Consider the following 24380-nt stretch of genomic DNA (forward strand, 5'->3'; position numbering starts at 1 on the left):
GAAATATGATTAGTAAACGTTCGGAAAAAATATATAGAAATTTGGAGCAGCCGGAAATAAGATTTTCGGAAATTAGACCAGTCGAAAATAACACCATTCGGAAACGAAAGTCTTCGGAATGAAGATTTCCGAAATACGACCGGGAATCTGGAAATCCTACATATAGGCTAGTAAATACACTAGAACAATGTGAAGTATACAGACATACAAAAGCACATCCACAACATATCCTCACACACAATTAAATTTCAGAACGCACACACTATTTGACACAACCCTGCTGATCATTAACGTACTCACCACCAAGGCACCAACCATAAGAAGAAATCGGAAACAAAGCAACCTCACTAGAAATATGAAGATGGCCAAAATCGGCCGAAATTAGTCATTAACTAAGCTGTTACGAAGGAAATTACCAGCAGTGCTTCAAGTAACATAGCAAAGTTGTTTATGTAGCAAATTTACCAAAAATAAAATAGTGTTAAAATAGTGAAGGGTGTGTAATCAAAACTTATGTACAATTCATTATCCTTTGCAATACTAGAAATGGGTTATAAATCAAAAGAGCATGAATTTCACACAAAATTTCTAATACGCCTGTATCGTACTTCAAAATAATTTACAAGAGAGTTGATAGATTTGTGCGTGCGTAGGCCTTTGCTCATACTTTACTATACTATAGGTGAATACATATTATTTTAAAAATTCGCAACTTAGAGACCGGTAATTTTCGCTCTCTTCAATCCTCCGACATAACAAAAACTAATTTTTATTTCTTTGGAATTCTTTAAAAGTACACAAAAATAATTCACACACCGTGTTTTAAGGACTCTGAGAGATTATGGAGACAAAGCGGACGAATGTTCATTACGGTACGAAACTATTTTCCAAATTGTATTTATCGGCACCATGTTAGGTGGTTCGTCGGACATATGTTTGTCATAAATTTTAATACCGAAGGGAAAAGTAAATAAATAAATAGACAATTAAATAAAATATTTCCTTCAAATTACATATCATTAATATCGCTATATCCGTAACCAGAATAACGGTTTTTACAATGCATTTCCACTGTGGGTATTGTAGTTTGAAATCAGGAATATAGATTGATGAAAATAATGTCTCTATGAATTGACTCAACATTTTTCTTACGTACTTTTGTACGTATGTTTAATTGTGTACTTAAAACGTAATGTCCACAATAATATAATTACTAGACTACAAATATTTTTATTTTTTGTTCAACAAGGCAAAGGACATTCCAAGAGATAAAAGTTATAAATTTGTCTGGTATAAAATTGTAAAATATTTGTACGCAAAGACGAATCTAGCCCAGTGATGAGAATTTTTGATATGTACGATCTTGACAAATTGTAAATGGTATTATTGTTATCCTATTGTTTTCTTTTGTATTTCTTTTGTAGATTAAGAATTTAATAATCCAATGATAATAAATTTGCTTTCCACTAACACTTTGTAGTTCTAACAATGAAAATTAATCATAATAACAGTATTTTAAATTTACTTGACAGTTACAATACCAACGTTTCGACGGCAATTTTTAAAGATCTAAACCAGCGGTTCCCAGAGTGTAAGGGGTTGAGAAGGGTCGCGAGATGATTTGCAAAATAAGTCAAAAAGTTTCTTATTAACATTCATTTTCTATTTAAAAACATAATCATAAACAGCATTGACCATAAGAATAATAAATATTTCAGTAGTTATAAAGTAAAAAATTAATAATGCAATTAATGTGCCTGTTTTTCAAAAAGTAGCTTCTCATATCTGGACTCAGCATTCCATACACACAGTGATATCATTTTAAAGTTCAAGGGAATGTCTCACTTTTGTTTTGATGGTGAAGATAGACGAGAAACTCATTTTGTATAAATACAAGGTTGTAAAATTTACAATAGTTAATATTGTGGCAAGCAGGTCGGAACAGTCTGGCCGCGTCGGAGAGTTCGCGCGCGTCTGGGGAGAAAGGAGGTGCGCGGGGAGAGGAGCGCGAGATTCGGCGGGCGCTGGCCCGCGGAGAAGGAGCAAGGGAGGGAATATCTAGAAGTTTCGCAAAGCCACGCGAGCTGATTGCTGTAGAAGTTACGCGACACAGTACATTCGAGAACGTGTGATCTAATAAATAAAAGGAGCAAGTGAGCCGCAAAGAACAGCCTGCCAGTCTAGTCAGTGAATCAGCCGCGAGCGAGCAAGGAAACCAGCCTTCGAGACCGGGGTTCGACGTGAAGAGGACCGCAACTGTGGTAGCGACCAGGCAAGGAACTGGGTTCGACGTGCAGTGAACTTGAGTGAGTAACTGTGGCAGGGTCCAGGCGGAAGCAACGCGTCCGGAAGTCTTGAGTACGACGTGCAGTGAACTTGAGTGAGTAACTGTGGCAGCGTCCAGGCGGAAGCGACGTGTCCGGAAGTCTTGGGTTCGACGTGCAGTGAACTTGAGTCAGTGAGCTAGATGAACTAGCTAGGGCGAACGAACTGAGAACTGACAGTTTTGCTTTGTAAATAGTTCTTTGTGAACATTAGTTGAAATTAGGAGTACATTGTTGTTCTCAATAATTGACGTGAGTTGTCATTGTTGTTCTGTGGAGTGCAATAACGACTAATGTATTGAGTGGAATATCCATTGTTGACGGGTGTGCTGGAAAGATAGAAATAAAAGTAACATTATTGTTGAAATAATAAAAGTTACATTTGGTGTCAGATGCGGGACATTGTTGACATAATGGAGAATCTACAGCAGATCCTGCAAGCCATCACGGAAATGAAAGCAGAAATAAATATGCATGTTAGTGAGGTGAAAAACGACATAAGTGAAGTAAAAGCAGAAATGAAAGTAGACATGAACAAGCACATTAGCCAGGTGAAAAACGACATAAGTGAAGTAAAGGCAGACGATATTAGTGAAGTGACTACACAAATTGGTATCGTTTCGGCCCACGTGGATGGAATTGTTACCATCGTGAAGGATGAACTTAAAGCCGATTTTGACAAACTAAACGAGAATTTCGCAACTGTAAATACAGCAGTGGACGAACTGAGACAGGACGTAGACCATTTCGACGGCAAAATTCACGCTCTCGAATATCGTCAAGAGCAGATGAATGAGTTGTTGGATAAAAATGCTGAGGAAAAGAAGCACATACTCGCGTTGACATGCTGAAGAAAAACAAGCACATACTGTACTCGCGTTAGTGGATCGCCACGTTAGAGAACAGAAACAGATAATTGCCGAAGAGGTGCGACGTGCCATGGAAAAAGCGGCCACAGAATTAAGGACCCCATATAGTGGCTCTGTAGAATCGACTCCTCCAGCCAGACATTCGAACGTCAAGACGCCGAAGTTCGACGGAGCGATGTCCTCAGAGCATAATGGGTGGACGCCGGCAGAGAAAACTATTCAGCTGCTAGCCGCGCTTCAGGGACAGGCGTCCGAGATTCTGCACAGCGTCCCAGAAAAGGGGACAGCCGCTGAGATAATGGAGGCCTTGGACGGACATTATGGTGACCATCAACTTGCAGCAGCATTTAGGACCCAACTAAAAACGAGGGTCCAACAGTCAGGCGAGTCCCTACAAGAATTTGCGTTGTCGGTGCAACAACTGGCCCATAAGGTCCTCAGGGGCCTACTTCCTAACTTCTTCGGTGGAGAGGCAGCTTACACCTTCGGCTGCGGAGTCCGCGATCCCGATCAGGCAACAACAGCTCTTGGCTGAGCAGCACTCCATTAATAACGCTGTGGCGGTGACCCTCCAGATGGAGGCGGCCAAGTCGACGGTGAAAGTCTCAACACCGCACTGGATTAGGAGTGTCACAGCGGCCGATGTTGAGGGACGTTAACCGAAGCCACCCGAGCGACAGAGACGAGGAGCGCCCACCTGCTGGGCCTGTGGCAGACCGGGGAGCTTAAGGAGGGACTGCGACCGATCTGGTCACAGGCAGGGGAGAGAGGTGGCCGACGTCGAGGGGAGCCAACAGAAGTCACCTAAGCGACGGAGACAAAGAGTGCCCACCTGCTGGTCCTGCATGAAACCGGGACACTTTAGGAGGGACTGCGACCGGTTTGGCCGCAGGCAAGAGAGATAGAGGTGGCCGACGTCGAGGAAGGCCAACAGAAGTCACCTGAGCGATGGAGACGAGGTGTGCCCACCTGCTAATCTTGCGGTGAACCTGGGCACTTACGGAGGGACTGCGGCCGATCTGGCTACAGTCAGGAGAGAGAGGGGGCCGATGCGAAGGGGGGCACCTCGGCGCCGTCATCACCGTCCCCTCGGCTAATTCTGAAGCCAGTCAACAGAAGATGTGACGATGGGCTGATTGCAGAAGGACGAATAAAAGGCCGTCCATGCAGAGTACTGGTAGACACCGGGGCGATGCTCACTATCGCCAGGCCGGATGTCGTGAGTGGCCTACCTGGGAGGACGCCGCTGCGCCGATATGAGCTACGTACTGCTTCAGGCGAGAGCTTGTCCATCCAGAGAGAGGTCTTCCTGGATCTGCCCTTGGGGAAGAGGAGACTGGGAATGTGGGCATACGTCTCCAACATCACTGAAGACGTCGTCCTGGGACTCGACGCCATGCGATTACTCGATGCGACGTTGGATGTCCGGCGCCGTATACTCCGTCTTGGTCAGGATGAAGTGTTTCTGATGGACGCCGAAGACCAACCCATGGCCAGCGGGCTCACCTTGTAGGGCCAAGTAGAAGAGCAAGATAGCGCCCACGCAGTACGAGTAATCACCGGCCAGGCACGCGCAGGATGGGATGACACCACCAAAGCCATTTGGTGATCAATTAGAAAAACACGACCGGCCACTTTTTGTTTCCGTGAGTGTACGTAAATACGAGTATACAAAGTGATTTACGAAGGAAGATTGTAACTTTAGGATATGCTTCTCCAAATTGTTTTGAGTAAGAAAGTTCGTATTATGGCCATGGGTCCCACTTGGAATAATTAAGGATCTGTGGCCATTTATTTAGTAGGCCTGAAAATGAGCTCATCACTATGAAATCCGCGCTACCGTATGATTTACTAGGTGGTCATGAACTTGTTAAACATTATTCTTAAGTCATAACTGTGTGGAAGGACGTATTAATCAAATTAAGAAAACATGAGCTATGCTCGCACACTAAATATCAAGATCGAGGACATATTAAAGTCACTATTGGTGAAACAACCGATACAGACGCGATCACAAACATGTATTGATATAGAGGGCGGGGCTTAAGTGCACAATACTGGAGCGGGCGTATAGTGATTATGTAAAGTCGCCAGCTCTTCACATATGCCACTTTACATCTTACCCTTCTTAGTCCTGAGAATATATTGTAGTGTACTATGGTTATATTATAAGATGTATGTGCAGAGACCCGAAGTATACTATAATATACCTGCATTTGTGCCCTGACTGTAACCTGCAGAATTTTTTCAGCATTTTTCTTCAATTCAGTGACATTTTTTAAGTACAGAAGTATAATGAACTTTGAAAATAAAACAACAAATGTCTCAGGACTCAGGAGGGTGAATGGAAACTGTGCTCAATGTCCATTAATATGACATCCCTTACAAAATATTTGAGCTAAGAGCCGTAGTGAAAAAAAATAAACACCCAATAAAGCCTGTGTAGAAATTATTTTTAAGACTGATACTTGTATCTGTGTTTATTATTATGCATTATGTTGGTATGTAAGGTTTAAACATTAATATAGGGAGGATATGGTGAAGGATTGTGGGGAAATTGATCAGAACATAATATGAGGTCGACCGCTGTGGAGAAACGGTTACGTGGTTGAAGCTTATTCCGGGATTTTTCCTCGACCCATTTACAGCAAATTCTGAGTAACTTTCGGCGCTGGACCCTGAATCATTTCGTTGACATTATCACCTTCAATTTATTCAGACGCTAGATAGCAGTTAATAAAGCTTTGTAAAATAACCAATTAAAATACATTATTTGGTTGATTGGATAAAATTGTAATCCTCGAAAACTTTATTCATATATTGGTATAATAAACTGGACTTTAGTAGATATTACCAGTGCACTAGCTCCTTCTAATTTGTTGGGAATTGATTGTAAGATGGCTTATGCGAATAGGAAATGTCATTCGGGGACCTAAGCCTTCCCCCCTCGCGCAGTATTGTATATGAAATGAATATAGTCCTTCAAGATAGAGGAAGTGTTAATACACAAATATATAATGTCCTAGCCAAAAAAGGTTCCCAAATTCTGATTATCTGATGTTCGCCTTCCAGTTGGGAAAAACCTCAGAGAAGACAAACCAAGTACTCAGTCCAATCGGGAACAGAACCCACGCCCAAGCGCAACCTCAGATCTACAGATATATGCGCTCCCTCCTCAGCTACACTGCTGGCTTAATAGTAGTAGTAATTATAATAAAATATTTTACTTCCTCTGAGTATGTATCATATTATCTTATTGTAGAGAACTATTTCCATATCCTTCTCCAAATGATTTTGAGTCTTGATGTACTATGGATCGATGTCTGCTGCTGCGGCAGACGAAACGTATGGTAGCAACAGCGCCAACAGACCATGGCCCTTTAGCCCGGATAACATCGATCCATACAACGCTGGCCGTGACAGCCTACATTCCAAAATTAGTCAGCTCTTGATATACTTTCATATTTATACTTATTGTTAGAGATTTGACATTTACGTTAGTAGTTGTTGCTTGTTAGTTCTAATTCTGTCTCTGTTAAAATAGTATGGATGTTGAAAGCGCTAATATACATAACTTTTAAAATTACTAGTCCTACACCAAAGTCATTTTTTCTTGTGTTTTTGAACAGCTAACTTGGGTAGCTGCACTTCTACTGTTCGGGGTGCCAAATGTGGCGGATGCCGCCAACATCTTGGCATTCTTTCCGGCGCCGTCACATAGTCACATGACCCTGAAGTCAACCCTGCTGAGGGAGCTAACTGTAAGGGGGCATCAATTGAATGTAGTGAGCACGGCCCCCGAGAAGACTCCGTTAGCGAACTATACAGATATCGTGGTGAGCTTGCCGTCCTTTGCCAAGATAGGTAAGTTGCACATTTCCCTCTTAAGTTTACATGATATATGCTAGAAATGTTTCTCCTTCATCAGGTATTGAGTTATAAATTCACGCAGCTTCTAATTTTTCCTTCTCCTTCCTCAGTATTGTTGAAATGTGTTATGCAGTATATTTTTTAATCCTCTCCACATGAATTAGACAATATCTTAAGCAGGCGCGGTTCCTGTATATTCGCATGGTCGCATGTGCACACCCTAAATATTTTACGCTCGCCATCTGTTTTAGGATTAGATTAAAATTTTAAAATATTTTGCAACTTAACAACATTTTTACAATATTTCTCGTTCGATTCCACGCACTATAGTAGGATCTTTTCTATTCCAGTCACTATAGGGCTCGCAACTTGGGACTAATCCCCATTTCAGTTTGGTTGAGAGGCTTTCCCCTCTACTCACACTCTCTACCGTCAGTGAAGGGGAAGGTGCTACAGTCCGTCGTAAAAACGTTCGACTAATTGACTTACAACACAAAGTGTCAAAATCTATATTTCGAAAGTCTATACCAAGAAGTCAATTCTATTTTTATTACTGTCTATATCAATAATTTGCATATTAAAAATATTTAATGAGTTCAATATACGACAGTTACTTGTAACGTAAGAAGAAATAAATACTAAAACAGGCGTACAACTGACATATTAAATTTAAGTATTTCGATCTTAATAAGCATAGGTCCACTGAACCAGTAGTAATGCGTTTCTACGTTCAGCTACACAAATTATAGTACTATGCAGTGAATTTAAGTGGAATTATGAATAACATTATAATACAAAGCCTGTATTATGACATGCACTATAATAAAATTAGAACTAGAAATTTTTTATAGACTTTCATAATGTTTTGTGCGGAAATCAAGAATTAATTTAAATTAACATACCTCTTTACGTCTTATCTTATCACTATTATCTTCATCGCCGTTCACAGCAGCTAATATTTTGTCTAAAGTTGGCAGTTCTTGACGAAAAAAGAATTGGTGAACTTTAGATCTAATTGCTGATTTTGTGAATTCGTCGTATTTTTCTAATAGTGGAACAGTTTTGCGAAATTTCACCGGACTCTTTAATTTATTGTCATTCATCTTCGCCTCTCTTCTGATGTGATAAACACTTGCTTTTCCCACTCCCGTCAGTTTCCCCGCCATCTCAGCCACCTTTTCTAAACTGTAAGTTGGATTTTCGGCACATAACGTTTCAAATAAATTCAACACACATCTCTGCTGACCACTTCGCATTGGTTTGCCTTTTTTATGTTTTATAACACTGCTGGAAGCCATAATGTTCGTTAAATAATTTACAAACTACGATAAAATACGGTCCTAATCCTAAATAAAAAAAACTATGTACTTATATAAGAAATTAACACTACACTATGTACACTATTTCCTATACCGATATTCACAAAACACTACAAAGTAAACTGTAAGGACGAAACAAATCTCAAACCACTCAGGGCAAAAGATAAATGTTTTCTCCACCGCTAGTTGCTACACTGCGACAAACACACTGGGACAATCTGCACTGTGTCGCTCCCCAACATTCAAACCAACATTCGTTAATTTTATTAGTAGCCAGTTGAAAATATTATAACAATGACACTAAAATATACTGAAACAAGTCATTGTCAAACATCTGTATGGCTGCATTTTATATCCCCTAGTGTACTTTATTAAATATTTTATTTTGTTCTGGGTACAGCGTAGGGGGTGCAGGTATAAGAAGTAACAGCTACTGCTCGGTCGCTAACGGTATCTGAGGAATAGGGGGGGGGGGGGAAAGAATGTCTTCGCACCCTCTCAACTTGCAAGAAATGCCGTTTAGATGCGAACATATTTAGGTATGTTTGCGGGCAGCGGGTAAACAAGGGGGAGTACAGCAACAATCCTCATTCAATCGCATCCCTTGCCAGAATCTCCTGCGCGTACGCAGCTTCTCAGACGCGTTTGGCATGTACTCCCTTGTCCCTACACTCCCTTCACCCACATTTACGTGTTTGAATTTTACACTTTCTAGGGTTCGGTTGGCAGACATGGCTCTTTGCTTGCGGGAAGTAAGAAAAATAATTACTTTCATACTTTCTTCAGTGTATTGGAATAAATCTACAAATATTACTTCGTGGCCGATTGTACTAATAAAACTATGCTTATTCATGTAATAGAAAATGTTTAAAATATACTAGTGAAGTTTAGATGTCAGACGAACATTATATTTTCTTTTTAAATATAACGAGTTTTGACGAAGTAATTGTCATAGCCATTTCAAGACGTCAGTGTCAGAAACTGACAAAAAATAATCAAGTCTCATGTAGCTTAGCGTGGTCTGTGCTGGTGTTGTTTGATGCTTTCTGGCAAATAGTATTTTTTACATTGTGATAGTTTTACGTGTAATTAATAATGAATTCGGTTAACGTCTGTGCTGGTGTTGTTTAATGCTTTCTGGTAAATAGTATTGTTTACATTGTGATAGTTTTACGTGTAATAAATTAATAATGAATTCGGTTCAAAAATTGAAGAAAACAAATTTCGGTAATTTAAGTATGGAAGAAAAGTTGGAAATTAAAAGTAGGGGAAGACCCCAACCTTTAATAAATTTGATTCAGACGAGCAAATGTAATGGTAGAGATATTAATAGAAAATTCAATCCTGAATTTTATAGCAAATACGAGTGGCTCTGTGGTTGTGAAATTACGAACCGATTGTACTGTTTTCCTTGTTTGATGTTCGCGAGTGAGAAAGATGGCACATGGACAAATAATGGTTGTAGCGATGTCGGGCATTTGAAACAGAAAATTACAAAGCACGAAATGTCTAAAGCGCCAAAAATTCACAGCTAGAATTGAGTGTTTTAGGTAAATATGACATAAGGCAACAATTGGGCACTGCGTTTCAAAGAAATATTCAACAACAAAATGAAGAAATAACAAAAAATAGATACATATTGTGAAAAATTATCGACTGTATAAAGTTTTGTGGTGCTTTCGAACTGGCTCTTAGAGGACATGATGAGTCGGAGGGGTCAGTTAATCCTGGCATTTTTCGGGGACTAGTAGATTTTACTTCAGAATTGGACTCTGCTTTAAAGGAACACTTGAAAAACGCTACAGTGTTCAAGGGTACATCGAAAGAAATTCAAAATGCAGTGCATGTTTGAAGTCTGCCAGGATGAAATAAAGGCCGAAATCCAAAGTGCTGATTATGTTTCGGTAATTGCTGACGAAACGACAGATGTTTCATCAATGTTTCAAATGGTGATGGTGTTTCGGTACGTACTATCAAATGGCAAACCTGTAGAAAGATTCTGGACCTTTCTAAATCCCTCGGGACAGAACGCACCAATTTTGTCCGCATGTGTGAAACGAACATTGGAGGTTGTTGTTTCTGACAAGAATAAAGTAGTAGGACAAAGTTATGATGGAGCTAACGTCATGAGTGGTTCTCGGTCTGGAGTTCAAACTCTAGTAAAGCAGGATTATCCTTTTGCTTATTATGTGCACTGTTATGCACACAAACTCAACCTCATCATGTCCCATGCTACTAGCCAGAATAAGGATGTAAGGATATTTTTTGCTGACTTGGATGAAATTCCAGTTTTCTTTTCAAATTCGTCCCAAAGAGTCGAAGTTCTGAATGAAATTGTAGGGAGAAGACTTCCTAAAGCTTCGCAAATAAGATGGAATTTTCATTCTAGGACAGTTGAAGTAGTATACGAACACAAGGACTCCTTAATTGAGTGCCTTGAAAAAATCGAAGAAACAAGCAAACACAACCCTACAATAACACAGGCAAGAGGAATACGACTGAAAATGGAACAATCAGTATTTCAGTTTTGGCTACAGATTTTTTATTTAATAATGCCGCACGTTGATATGCTTTACAGCCAACTACAAAAAAGAAACATTGACCCAGTGTCAGTTCAGACAGCAGTATCTTGTTTCGAAGATGCTATAACGACCATCAGGGATAAGATTGACAGTGTTGCCAGCCAGCCTGAATTCCTAACAGGAGCAGAAAAGCGACGCAAAGAGGATGTTAAAATAACAAGAGATGTTGCTGCTAAGGAAGTGTGCGTCGTCATTATTAATCAAGCCAAAGAACGTTTCTTCTTCACAGGCCATATTGCAGCATCAAATCTACACGCCTCTGAAAATTTTTCTAAATTCAACCATGCATTTCCAGAAAGATGTCTCCAGGAGTCCTGTGTCGCATATCCTTTCATCGAGAAAACAAGGCTAAAAACTGAATTGGAAGTAATCTATATGCGGGAAGATTTCCGAAATGTGTCTGGTGCTGTAGATTTGTTGGCATTCTTAATTGAAAACAACGTGCAAAGAACATTCTGTGAAACTTTCAAGCTCCTTAAAGTTCTCATGACTGTGCCTATGACAACGTGTGAAGCGGAAAGATGTTTTTCAACATTAAGTCGCGTTAAAACTTTTCTTCGCAGCACAATGTCGGAGGAACGTTTAAGTGCGTTGGCCATGTTGTCGATCGAGAAGGAGCTGGTGAGGAGCATGAAAAATTTCAATGAACGGGTGATCGACAAATTCGCTGAGAAGAAAGACAGGAGGATGAACTTTATTTACCGACACCTTATGTAAAGGTATGCACTATAATCATTAGTTATTATAATTTTGAATAGAAGGTAATATATATGTGCACACCCAATGTGAAAGCTCACGAGCCGCCACTGATCTTAAGTAGATTTTTATTTAGTCATTTTAATTTAGTCAGATTCTAATTTCACTTCAATCGGCTAATTGTAGAGATTGTTCATTCTCTTCACAATAATTCGATGGTATTTGTGTGAAGTGTGATAAGTCATAAAAATGAGTTTTGAATTAAATGAAAATTAAACATCCTATCCTTATTGCAAATAATTTTATACACAAATAAAACACATCAAAATCCAATATTTTAATTTTTTTTTGCACACCCACTTGTAGAATAATTTAACTTGTGTTTCCCTGGGGAACAAAATTCCATTTATACAAAAAATGACTTAACCCCTTTTATCTGAACAAAATCGAATTATTGAACTCATCCTAGATACCGCTATCAATGATGTTGCCAGTCTGCGCTAGTGCGGTGAAGAAGGAAGGTACTCGTAGACGTGGCCCTTTATTAATACTATCATACTCGACGGAAGAGATTTTTTTTTTGCGCCAGTGCAGTGGTGCGAACATTGCAAGACGAATAGTCCGTGATATAATACGCATGAAACTACGCTATGGAAACTTTTGCAGCACGCACATGCTGTGGAGATTACACATTGCTTTTGGATATCGATGCGAAAAAGTACAATGTAGCTTTGCTTTAACCCAGTCATTATCAACTGGACGAGTTGTGACGTCGGAGCACGCTTTTCTTCTCGGAGAAGAGGCCCGGAGAAATAGTCAGAGCCGAGCTCGGAGCTGTGGCGGATCGTGGATTGTTAGAGCTACTAGCTCTGGTGGAATGTATAGGTCTAATAGTGTAATGTAGAGAATAAGTAATATACAGAAAGGAAAGTAGATATCGGTTTTTTCGATTATTATGAAGCCGTGCTGGCAGCTGTGTTGAAACCATGCCTGCTATACATACTAGTAGATACAAAGAAATACAAAAATTAAAAAGTATTAGGTACAGAATTAGACTTATTATATATAATAGAAAAATACAATAGTAGTGGTAGTAGTAGTAATAATAACAACGTAATAATTATACTAATTATATTTACATATTATTATATTATATACAGTATGCAAGGAATAGCATACTTAAACGGGCAATGCTTTTTGTCTCATTTTTTTTAAATTCCCATTCATTTATGAAGCAACTACAAATATGTAGAATCTACATTGTAGACCTACCAGTTCATGCCAAACATAGATTACACATTTCATTGTACCGTATCTGTATTACCTAATCCTATTATTTCATCATTCGATATAAAGTAGAAAAGAATTTAAGGCAATATTTCTCTATCTCACTTAAATTACTCACTTTCAACTTTACAACAGAAAATATAAATTTATTTGGGGCAGGAGAGTAGGGACTACTGCCATTTTTCTGTCATTTGTCTTAAACACGTTGTAGGCCTAGACAATTATTGTAGTAGCCCACTGCATAAAATTATCAACATTAGGACTTAAAAACATCGTTAGAGCCAGTTCATTTGCGTATCACATTCCTTTCTTGCTACGATCCCGTAAATCCACTTGAATTTTTACAATGTGTGCTAAATTATTACGATAGTTAAAACTTATCACATAAATGTTTAATTGGTCGCTATTTCCACCCGCCAGCTGAGGATCACGGCTGTTTTCTCCTACAGATGACAATGGGGATACTTTACTTTGTACATTCCGGTTTTGTGTCATTTTAATTTCCTCAATCTTTCTTTCCTAGGATTGTGAGTGAGCTGATAGGGGAGAGTCGGGTAGTATTGGACATCGGGTAGTATCGGACAGTGCGTTTCTTTCTTCTACCACCATATGGTAGTACCTGAATGACATGGTTACGTTTCTCTATGGGACATCACAGAAACGTAACCATGTCAATCAGGTACTATCATGGTGTGTTAAATGAAAGAAACTCACTGTTCGATATTACCCGATGTCCGATACTACCCGACTCTCCCCTAAATCAACTTCTCTTCCAACAGAAATAGTTATTTTGGAACACTTTGCAGAAATTTCAGGGTTGATGCAATTACTTGCATTTTCATTTAATTAAAGACATGTAGTTCTGATATCTAAGTTATATCAGATGTCTTTCTACATAAGTAAAATATGCCTATCTACTAAATAACTGCATTTAGCTTGGATAGACACAAAGGGTTTTTAATAAAAGGCCAAGCCGCCCAGGACTATAGTTTAGTCTAAAAATAAGTCCACATGAACTTAGAGTACATTAAATATATCAGAAAGATACCAAAATTATTGAAGAATAGTAGCGTATACCTATCTCCTTCCTAAGACATTAATATATTATTATTATTATTATTATTATTATTATTATTATTATTAGTATTATTATTATTATTATTATTATTATTATTACTAGGTACTGTAAACACTAAGTTAAGCTGGTTTGCCATACACCACTGCTTCGATAGGATCTGGCGTTGCGGTCTGCTCCGAGAGTCTATCTGGATTGCTACGGAGAATGAGAGAAGTTCGCTATGACGTCACAGAGCATTGAGTTCGAACTGACTGCTTTAATCCTTACATGTCAAGCTCCTCGCACACTGTACATTATCCCTTTGAAATTCATGGAACAAAATTGTTTATTTTATCAATTAGGTTCTGAAGTTTAGACAGCTCGGCATTATATTTCATTAAAACTGTCTGGCTGTTTTCTACTGCCTCAGCTAGTTTAACCCGATAATTTTAGTGAAGAAAATGTACTTGGGGTGGGGAGGTTTGTGGCTGTATTGTAATGGGTGATATTAGTAAGAAAACACTGCAATTATAAATTATCCTGAAGTAGGATATATTATAGTTAAACCTTGGATTACGAGCATAATTCGTTTCGAAAACGTGCTCTTAATCGAAAACACTACTACCTCGACCGGGAATCGAACCCGGGTCACCTGGTTTCGCGTTAACCGTTACTCCACAGGTGTGGACTTTTTAGTGTTTTTCACCTGTTTCACTGCTTAGTAAACTTCTTGAACATTTAAAGAAAATATTTTTACTATCACTAATGGAATCACTTCGGACTACTTGACTGACTGGAATCTTTTGCTTTGACTAAGAACCTATCCAATGACACCTGCTTTTGTCTCGTTTTGAGGATTTTGCGGAAATGTGACATTGGGTTGTCGTTAAGCAGCTATATCGCACACACTGCTACAACCTTATCAGGGTGGTGAAAAAAATGTTATGTTTTATTAGGCCTAACGACGCTCGCAAATGCCTAGGTTATATCAACGTCGCCGGTGTGCCGGAATTTTGTCCCGGAGGAGTTCTTTCACATGCCAGTAAATCTACCGACATGAGCCTGTCGCATTTAAGCATGCTTAAATGCCATCGCCCCTTGCGGGATCGAACCGGCAACCTCGGGCACATAAGGTCAACGCTATACCATCTCGCCAACCAGGCCGACAGGGTGGTGAATTTGAATAACATTTTTTACTGCTTCTCAGTTTTTACATACCTCTTTAATCTCATTTGAAGAGAAGAATTTGTCAGCTCTTGTCTCCTCTTCCTTCTCAGACGAGATCTCCTGTGCTGTTGAAGGAAAGTTGTGATCACATTATCGATCACGGCAAGCGAAGCAAGTTGCGTGCAAATCATGCTGCTCGTATTGCAAGACATCGCTCGTTTATTAAACAAAAATGTTTCCTGATTGTTCGCTCGTTTTGCAAAACACTCGCAAACCAAGTTACTCGTAATCCAAGGTTTTATTGTATCAGAGATATACAATCGCCATAACAAAGACATATTGAAGAAACGGAACAAGTGGAGAAGAGGAGAGCTAACTATTCTCGCAACTGGCGACTGGACTGTAACGAGTTATGTAAAATAAAAGAGAAAAGATATGCTACTAGTGAAATTGGAGACTATATATTTTAAGATTGATTGCAGTGCAAGGTTTAGCGAATATAATAGTGCTTTCTTTAATGTACTAAAAACATAGATTTTGAACAATATTATAATCCGTTATCAGTGTGAATTATGATGTGTTACATGAAATATCGTTTAAATGGACGAAGGTAAGTTCAGGGGCAATCTTCGCCATAATAATGACCGATTTGGCGTTGCATATTTCCTGCATGGGACATAAATTGTTTTTACGAAAATACTCATAACAGCCATAAGCCATATTATAAGGGCCACGTATGCATCTGCGGATACAGTGCTACTGCGCTGGCCTTCCATTCAGGTGGCCAGGGCTCGAACTCTGGCCAGGTCGTGATGAAATTTTGCGGTGGACAAAGCAGATGTTTCACAGGGATACACTTGTTTCCCTTGATTATTACACCAACACTCTCCACCTTCCTCCTCATTTCATCTATCATCCGCAATAGTAAAAATTTACCGGGGTGAAGTCTTCGGGGAAGTATTGGTTTTCGATGCAGTATAGGAAGGATTCGGGGCTCCGGGCCCCTGGGGCTCATTAGGCTACTCCTTCGCGAAATGGGACCTGGCTCTATAGTTCGGGTCAGCTTACGTAATACCCTAAGGTATTTTTCCCCCATTGCTACATAAGCTAGTGGATTATGATGATTTTCTAGTTTGCAGGTTGAATTTTCTTTTGCCAACTTCGTTTCGAATTTCGGTACTGAGAAATACTACAACTGTTATGTTGGCAGTAATGACACAAGTTTTCAGTAGTTTAAGTCCTGAGCCCATTACTGGAAGCCAATTAAATTTGAACATACTAATAATTAATTAATATCAGTATAATACATAATAGTTATTGTATGTGTTGCTTTGTGTTGTGGTTACAATTTCAAGATTATAGAGTCAGGTAGGCTAAGTGTAAATAAATATAACATATTTCGTGTGATACATACCCTTGAGTAATTAATAGAAATACCATTTCACATTTTAATTAATTTCTTTCGTGTTTCTTTTATTACAATAATGGAGTAAATATTGTAAAGCATACATTTCAAAGTGGCATTCGTTTTCGGAATTCATACTAATCATTTCACGTGATCAAACAAAATACATTTTTAGGTTAGGTCTAATGATTTGTAAACTGTTTAATTAAAGTAATGAATTCCATGTTGTCAGACAAAATATCTGATCAAACACTACAGTAATCTACTAAGTACTAACATAATGTGCGAGAGGTCCAGAAGAAAAACATACTCTTTTACAAATTACGGTATTGAACCTTTTAAAAAACACCTCCCCAACATAAAGATGAGATGTGTAAATAAGTAAGACATCGTTACTGTTAATACTATATTATTATTATTATTATTATTATTATTATTATTATTATTATTATTATTATTATAGTATATGGCATTGTGTGATTTTATGCTCTTTTGGTGATATCTAGTATTAGTTGGCAACACTGAAGAGACGGCCAAATTAGTCTTTTAGGAATTACTCTTACGTGATCCTCATTATACTAGGGGCTGAGGCAGGATAGTCTATATGTCAGCGTCGGATTTACGAATGCCACCGAGGCCACCTATGGAACTAGGACAATCATCGCATACAACGGCGCACAATAATTGCCCTAACCGCGCCTAAATGTACGGGCCCGTCCGGGTCCAGCACACGTAAAGCCAAGTCACGTATAATGTTCCGTCATTTTGGCGACTTTGTGTAATAGGTTGCCATCATAATAGCTCCACAGTAATACATTTTCCAGTTTATCAGATGAAACAATGCAATAATGCTTAATTACATGTTACATGTTATTTATATCTAGGTATTTACAACTAGGTTCAAAAAGTTCCCGGAATTTGCTAGCATCATAGAAACAATGTACCTTAAACACTATTCTACAGCATTCCCTTCAAAATAGTTGCCTTCCGCAACAACACACTTTTGCCAACGCGTGTAGAGTTCCTGGAAGCAGGCCTGGAAGCCATTTTGTGAAACCCGTCTTAGTGCTCTCGTCGCGTTTGCGATAACCTCTTCAGCATTGAATCTCCGTCCTTTCAGATGACTTTTCAGACGGGGAAACAGAAAGTAATCAGGTGGTGAGAGATCAGGAGAGTATGGTGAGTGATCCAAAGCAGTTATGTTGTGCCTGGCAAGAAAATTCTTTACAATAATTGCGCGATGAGCAGGTGCATTGTCATGCATAAGGAACCAGTTGTTTTCTACCCACTTTTCTGGACGTTTCCTTCTCACTGCGTCCCAGAGGCGACGGAGGGTTTCTACGTACAATTCTTTCCTTACAGTACGACCTTCTGGAATGAACTCATGGTGCATGAGACCCTGAGAGTCGAAGAAAACTTCCAAAATAACTTTGCTTTAAGTGTGCTTAAATGCGACAGGCTCATGTCAGCAGATTTACTGGCATATGAAAGAACTCCTGCGTGACAAAATTCCGGCACATCCGGCGATGCTGATATAACCTCTGCAGTTGCGAGCGTCGTTAAATAAAACATAACATTTAAAATAACTTTGCCTTTGGAAGTGTCCCTAGGAAATTTTTGCTTCCGAGGAGATGTTTTCGATTTCCACTCAGATGACTGTCGTTTAGGGACTGGGTCGTACAAGTAGCACCAGTTTCATTTTGTTTAAGAAATCACCATCTTCATCAGCCATACTGATCATGTCCCCAGCAAAACACAGAACTTGATGTTTGTACTTTGCTCTGTGGACATAATTACAAAATGCGACGAACAAACAAAACACTATGATAAACAAATGCCTACAACTCAAAACCAATAATTGCCATTATCAACAAACTTTAAGGAAATGACATCATGAATGTTACCAACAAAACAAATGTATAATATCCCTTGTTATATATTAATACGAAAAATGGTAGTAAAATTCCGGGAACTTTTTGAACCTAGTAGTATAACTTAAGTGTTCACTTGTGGCACTGGTGTACCATTCATTTGATAGTTGAGACAAATTTCTTTATGTGTTCTACATAAGGATTTTGGTTTAGGTACTTTTACTCATATTGATTTTTTTTCCTGTCGTGCAGGTTTTAATAGCGTTAAGATCTTTTGCAAGGCGGCGATATCGGATTTGTTAGTAATTTGTCTATATATTGTACGGTCATCCGCAAATAACTTTACCTGAGAAGTAGTATTTCTATTTATATCGTTTATATATACAAGAAACAATAGAGGTGCAAGAACCGTACCTTGAAGTTACATTTCCTAGTTCCGACATTTCTTTTGCTAGTCTAACATTTTGGGTCCTGTTTTCTAAGAATTTATATATCCATCTTATTACTAGATTATTTATCAATTGGAGGCCTACTTAGTTTCTCTAACAGATTTTCGTGACGCACTACGTCGAAAGCTTTAGCAAAATCGATCACAATTCCAACTATTCTTCCCTCCCTATCAACTTCATCGGATAAGTCTTGTATTAAGGATGTGATTTGACTTTCGTAAGAATATCCTGGTCTGAAGCCGTTTTGATTTTTGTTCAGCCATTCGTTATTTTATAAAATGTTGTGAATATATTATGTTATTAGATGTTCCATTATTTGCCTCAGTTCATAGAGCGGTAACAATTTAAGACGCTTTGAAATAGACTGTACTTCTAATTCTGCTTGACAGTGAGGTTTGGCGTTCTGATTGGCAAGCGTGGGCGAAGGAGAGAAAGTTGCATGAGGGGGGAGGCAGCGTAACTGTTGCCTTTATCTGAAGACAAGGACAACAAATGCGTGTGCTCCGTAGTGTATTTTAAACGATGTGCACACGTTGAAATCTGAGCGTTAAGTGACCTATGTGGCAACTGTGTTTTGCCTCTACATTCCATCCCGATATCCCCACTCGCAGACTTGACTTGGACGAGCTGTATGGTCTCCTCGTTCGGTAATGTCACGGAATAATATCGTAGTCGCCAAATCTTTGCACTTGTAGCAACTGAAAATTAGTAAACAATGATTATTTTCATCTCATATATTTCGGTTCTAGACAAGTGCAATGTAGATCGCTACCGTCTATGAAGGGACAAAGATCAAATCCATGCAGACGTGCAGAAATGATATTTCTATGAATAAAGGCTGGATATAAATTATTTGAACACAAAATTAATGATGATTGGATCAGTAAGGAAGTAGACCCTAGGAATCAAATATCAATGCATCCTCAAGTTGCAAGTAGAAATGTTGCTAAAGTAGGTCTATTAGTACCATATCACGTCTCGTTTTCAAAATTCATCCATCCATCATAACCTAAATACACGATCACAACACTCCTCAATATTATCCATTTCCTCCTACCGAACATTTTCATATTCATCTTCTTTCACTGTGACTGTTCCTTGACTTTGGAATTCCCTACCGAGTAATGTCAGGGACTCTCAGACATCAAACCAATTTAAGAATAGACTAACGAAATATTCTTCTACAATTCTTGTTAACAATAATAGCTGTTTCAGGTTTCTCAACGTTTAATGGTTAGCTTATATATTATATAGTTAAATTGTCTCATTATTATTATTATTATTATTATTATTATTATTATTATTATTATTATTACCAATGTTTATTATTGTCTAACTAACATTACTAATTCAACTTTCATTATTTACTTTCATGTTGTTTTATGGTCTAGATATTAATGTAATAACTATGTAACCAATTGAAGAGTTCGCGGGAAAAACGACGAATGTCACATTTCTGTTAAGGATTGGATAATGATCTAATTGAGTGTATAACTGCAAGATGTAGTGCTGTTTCTACAGAAAATAAAGGAAAGGATTACTGTATTCGTGGTGATAATTCTCCTTTTTACCATTTTTCATAAGAACAACATTAAATGTCGTAGTGATCCATTCAATTAGATAATGACATCAACCTTAACAAAACTGTGACATTCATCGTTTTTCCCGCGAACTCTTCAATTGTATTTAATTAGAATTAGAGTCTGGCTGGGCAGAAGAGAATGCCTACTGGCCTTAGCTCTGCCACATGAAATAAATAAATAAATAAATAAATAAATAAATAAATAAATAAATAAATAAATAAATAAATAAATAAGTAATAATAATAATAATAATAATATAAGTAACATCAATGTCCATAAACTACGACAAAATCTTAGGAAACAAGAGTACGACAAATGGTGTGCGCTTCCACATAAAGGAAAAGGTGTTATTTTATTTCAAGAATATACTCCCGGAAATAAATGGATTTTTTCTAAGGAGGGTCTATCTTCCTCTGAATGGCGGGACGCAATTAAGATGAATGCTAACGTAGCACCAGTGAGAAGTCTTCATGGGAGATCCTTGGACGGTTTCCGTTGCAGATACTGCAACGAGATTGAAACCTTAGCACACGTCCTAGGATCCTGTCAGCATGGAGAACTCCTGAGAAATTCACGCCATCATAACATCCGAAAACTAATAGCACAAGCCCTTAGAAACAAATCCTTCGAGGTCCATGAAGAGGTGCACTGCGTTGCGTCTGAAGGCGGCGGAATTAGAAGAGCGGACATCGTGGCTCTAGACAAGACTAATAGTAAAGGTTTTATACTGGACCCAACTGTTAGATTTGAGATGAGCCAGACCCAACCATCCGAGGTCAACAAAGAAAAACAACAAATTTATGAGCCTACTATTCCGTATTTTCGAGAAAAATATCAGATGGAAGGCACCTAGGAAGTACATGGTTTAATGATCGGAGCGAGGGGCACCATCCCACGATCAACTGTAAACACTATCAAAACATTTGGAATCCATGACATCATTCCAAAAATAATTACTTCAACCATTAAAGGGTCTGTGGCAATTCTGAAAAATCATTTATACGGAATATCATAATACCCCCCCCCTTTTCTATTCGTTAGTGTGTGATTGTTACAAATATATGTACAAATTTATTATTTCTTAAACTTAAGCTCCTAGTTCGCATTTAAATTTGGCTCATCTATCTTACTGTAATCATTACTATTCTTATATGTGTGTTATTCTGTGTTTTTGGCAACCCAGGATGCCTGGGCAGTCTATTTCTTGAAATAAGTTATATTATTATTAGTAGTAGTAGTAGTAGTAGTAGTAGTAGTAGTAGTAGTAGTAGTAGTAGTAGTAGTAGTAGTAGTACAATCATAACACCGTAGTTTAAGTATGATTCTTGTGTATTACAGTTTTCTGTGACAACTACATTTTACTTTCTAGTAGCCTACATTCATATGAGTACAAATTTTCATGGGATGTTTCAAGCTCATGTTCTAAAAGGCATCTTAAAATTATATCGTTCTGCAGAATGAAGATCACTATACTCGTACTATCGAGAATGGCTAAATATACTTGTATATTAATACGCTTTTAATTTAACATTTCCAGTTGGTGGCAATCCTTACAACTTGGAAGACAACACTTTGTTCGAGACTGCGATTCAGACATGGCATCTAGGTTGTGGTTTATGTGCCGACGTTCTGTCTGATACCAAAGTGCAGGAACTGATACACTCTAAAGACTTGCATTTCGACCTGATCATAATGGAAGCATTCTTCAGCGACTGTTTCCTTCAGTTTGCTTATAAGTTTAAAGCACCTGTAGTGAAGTTCTGTACGTTCGGTGGCACGCACTGGATGGGCGATTGGGTGGGAAATCCCAGTCCACCATCGTACGTTCCTGATGCCATGTTGAATCTAGGCGACCGTATGAGCTTCTGGGAGCGCGCGTTCAACTTGCTGGGCGGAACGTTCTTCAGGCTCGGTCGCCAATTGTACTATCTACCCCGCCTAGACGCGGTGGTGCGGAATCTCTTCAACGTCTCGGAGCCGCTCCCGCGGTTGGTAGAGTTGGAAGCGACCACCACAACGCTTGTGCTACTCAACAGTCATTTCAGCATTAGTTACCCGCGACCGCTCACGCCCAGCATAGTGGAAGTGGGTGGTTTGCACGTGCGCCCACCACGCCAGCTGCCACAGGTACATTCACAGCTCTCTTGGTAAAAGTCTGATTACTAATTCAACGCTTATTGCATCCTTTAGATTAAAAATAAGTACCCATGATCAGTCGCGTGTCTCTAACTTACAAAGATATATGTATTTGCGCTTAGTTAAGCACAACATAGCCTTGCTGAACTCAATTGTTTACGACAGCGGTTATCAGAACACTGCACCCTTGGTCTAGCGTCTCTTAACCGCCGACAAGACATTGCTGACGGGTATGCTGTCTCCTTATCCCTTGTGCACGATGCAGCATATTTCCTTACCCTTCATGCACTCTACCCATTTCAGCGACCTATTCATGTGCTGTCAGTGTCCGCCATGGAAGTTCTTTTTTGACAGCTGAACGCTAGTCTACAGCACCCGTACCAGAAAAAGGTAATGAACCGCTTCAATATTCCAAGTTCCATATACAAGACACAGACGTAGAGCACAATCTACCCATCTACCCATCTGTCTAGTTATTCGTATATTTCATAGACGACATTAAGATATATTATGAATCATATGCGAATACTAAATTGAAATCTGAAAATAGGAAATAAATTCGTATGAGCGTGTAGGTCGGCTCTGCCATAAAACACAAAATTATGAATACTGAGTTCGAGCTCCAATGCTGTTTAGTTTTTCCAAATGTACGAATTTATTCGACTGTTAAGTTATCGGAGAACCATTGTAAGGGATGAAAGGGCTTTTGATTCCATCTTTATCGACGACATGTCAATTAGCAGAGGTACGGTATCTGAGAACTCAAGATACCGTTATTGGAACTGTGCAAATGAAAGTGTTGGAGAAATCTAATGAAAAACAAAATGACATAACGACTCGAATAACCTATTTTGTGTTTCAGGTTTTGTCAATTCATTTTGTAATACCAGTCCAGTACTCTTCCACAGATAACATAACAGGAACTGAATTGAAAGACATCACTTTGAGAGTGATAGAACATGTTGAAGTTGAAGATGCCGGGTTTAAAGTTGCTTGGATTATCACCGATAATCATTCAACCACTGTAAAAATGTCTGCTATGCTTTGTTAAGGGAATTATATGCCATAAATAACTCGTCCTTGTAATCCTGAAAAAAACACTATTTTATCGTTTGAGTACTGATACAAGTGTGACAAATATATTTTTTGACTCTATGCTGTCGCTTATGAGCGAAGGGATCAAAATCATCTGTAAATATCTCAGAATGATTTTCAACATTCAAAAAGAGACATATTAGAAAACAGTTCTCTTCCTTACATAAAAGGATTTATTCGCAAGCAATTTTGAAAAAATAAATGTGAAAAGGGCGGTTCAGATATTTTCCGATAAGTGCAGCAACTCCCTCCAGCCTCTAACTAGATGAGAATAAATTTGGCATTCCTGGATTTGAAAACTCTGTCGGAGCTAGTAAGTTCCTCGAACATATGAGAAAATGATCTGGGATGTATAATGTCAAGAACACTACCTATCACATTTATTTCTGTGATGAGAATTTGAAGCATTTACTCGTATTTGAAAGTGAGGATTGGAGACTCACTGTGTTTGAAAATGAGTTATTGAATATTTAAATTCCTGGAAGAAGTCTGTTTTTATCATACAAGGAAATTTCTTAGTAAGATAATGAGACTTATGATGATGTTTTAAATTCCGTTTCCTCTGTCTAGTGTATTATAGTCCCGTCGCTCTAATTTCCGGCAGCCAATCGCGTTGCAGGTCGGCTACATTTAAACATGTGCGTCTTGTGATTCGCTGATTCATTTCTTA

The 24380-nt window shown here is 38.6% G+C and overlaps 1 protein-coding gene across 2 annotated transcripts in view; it reads left to right on the plus strand.

Moving 5' to 3' along the window:
- Positions 1-24380, plus strand: part of LOC138705754 (UDP-glycosyltransferase UGT5-like) — a 74952-nt gene that overhangs the window by 33115 nt on the left and 17457 nt on the right. For both annotated transcript variants that reach the window (XM_069834376.1, XM_069834375.1), the window contains exons 2-3: positions 6823-7057; positions 22017-22606. In XM_069834376.1, coding sequence (XP_069690477.1) covers positions 6823-7057; positions 22017-22606 — 825 coding nt within the window. The remainder of the gene's footprint in view (positions 1-6822; positions 7058-22016; positions 22607-24380) is intronic.

This window comes from Periplaneta americana, chromosome 9, assembly GCF_040183065.1.
Source record: "Periplaneta americana isolate PAMFEO1 chromosome 9, P.americana_PAMFEO1_priV1, whole genome shotgun sequence".
In the NCBI taxonomy this organism is placed as follows: Eukaryota; Metazoa; Arthropoda; class Insecta; order Blattodea; family Blattidae; genus Periplaneta; species Periplaneta americana.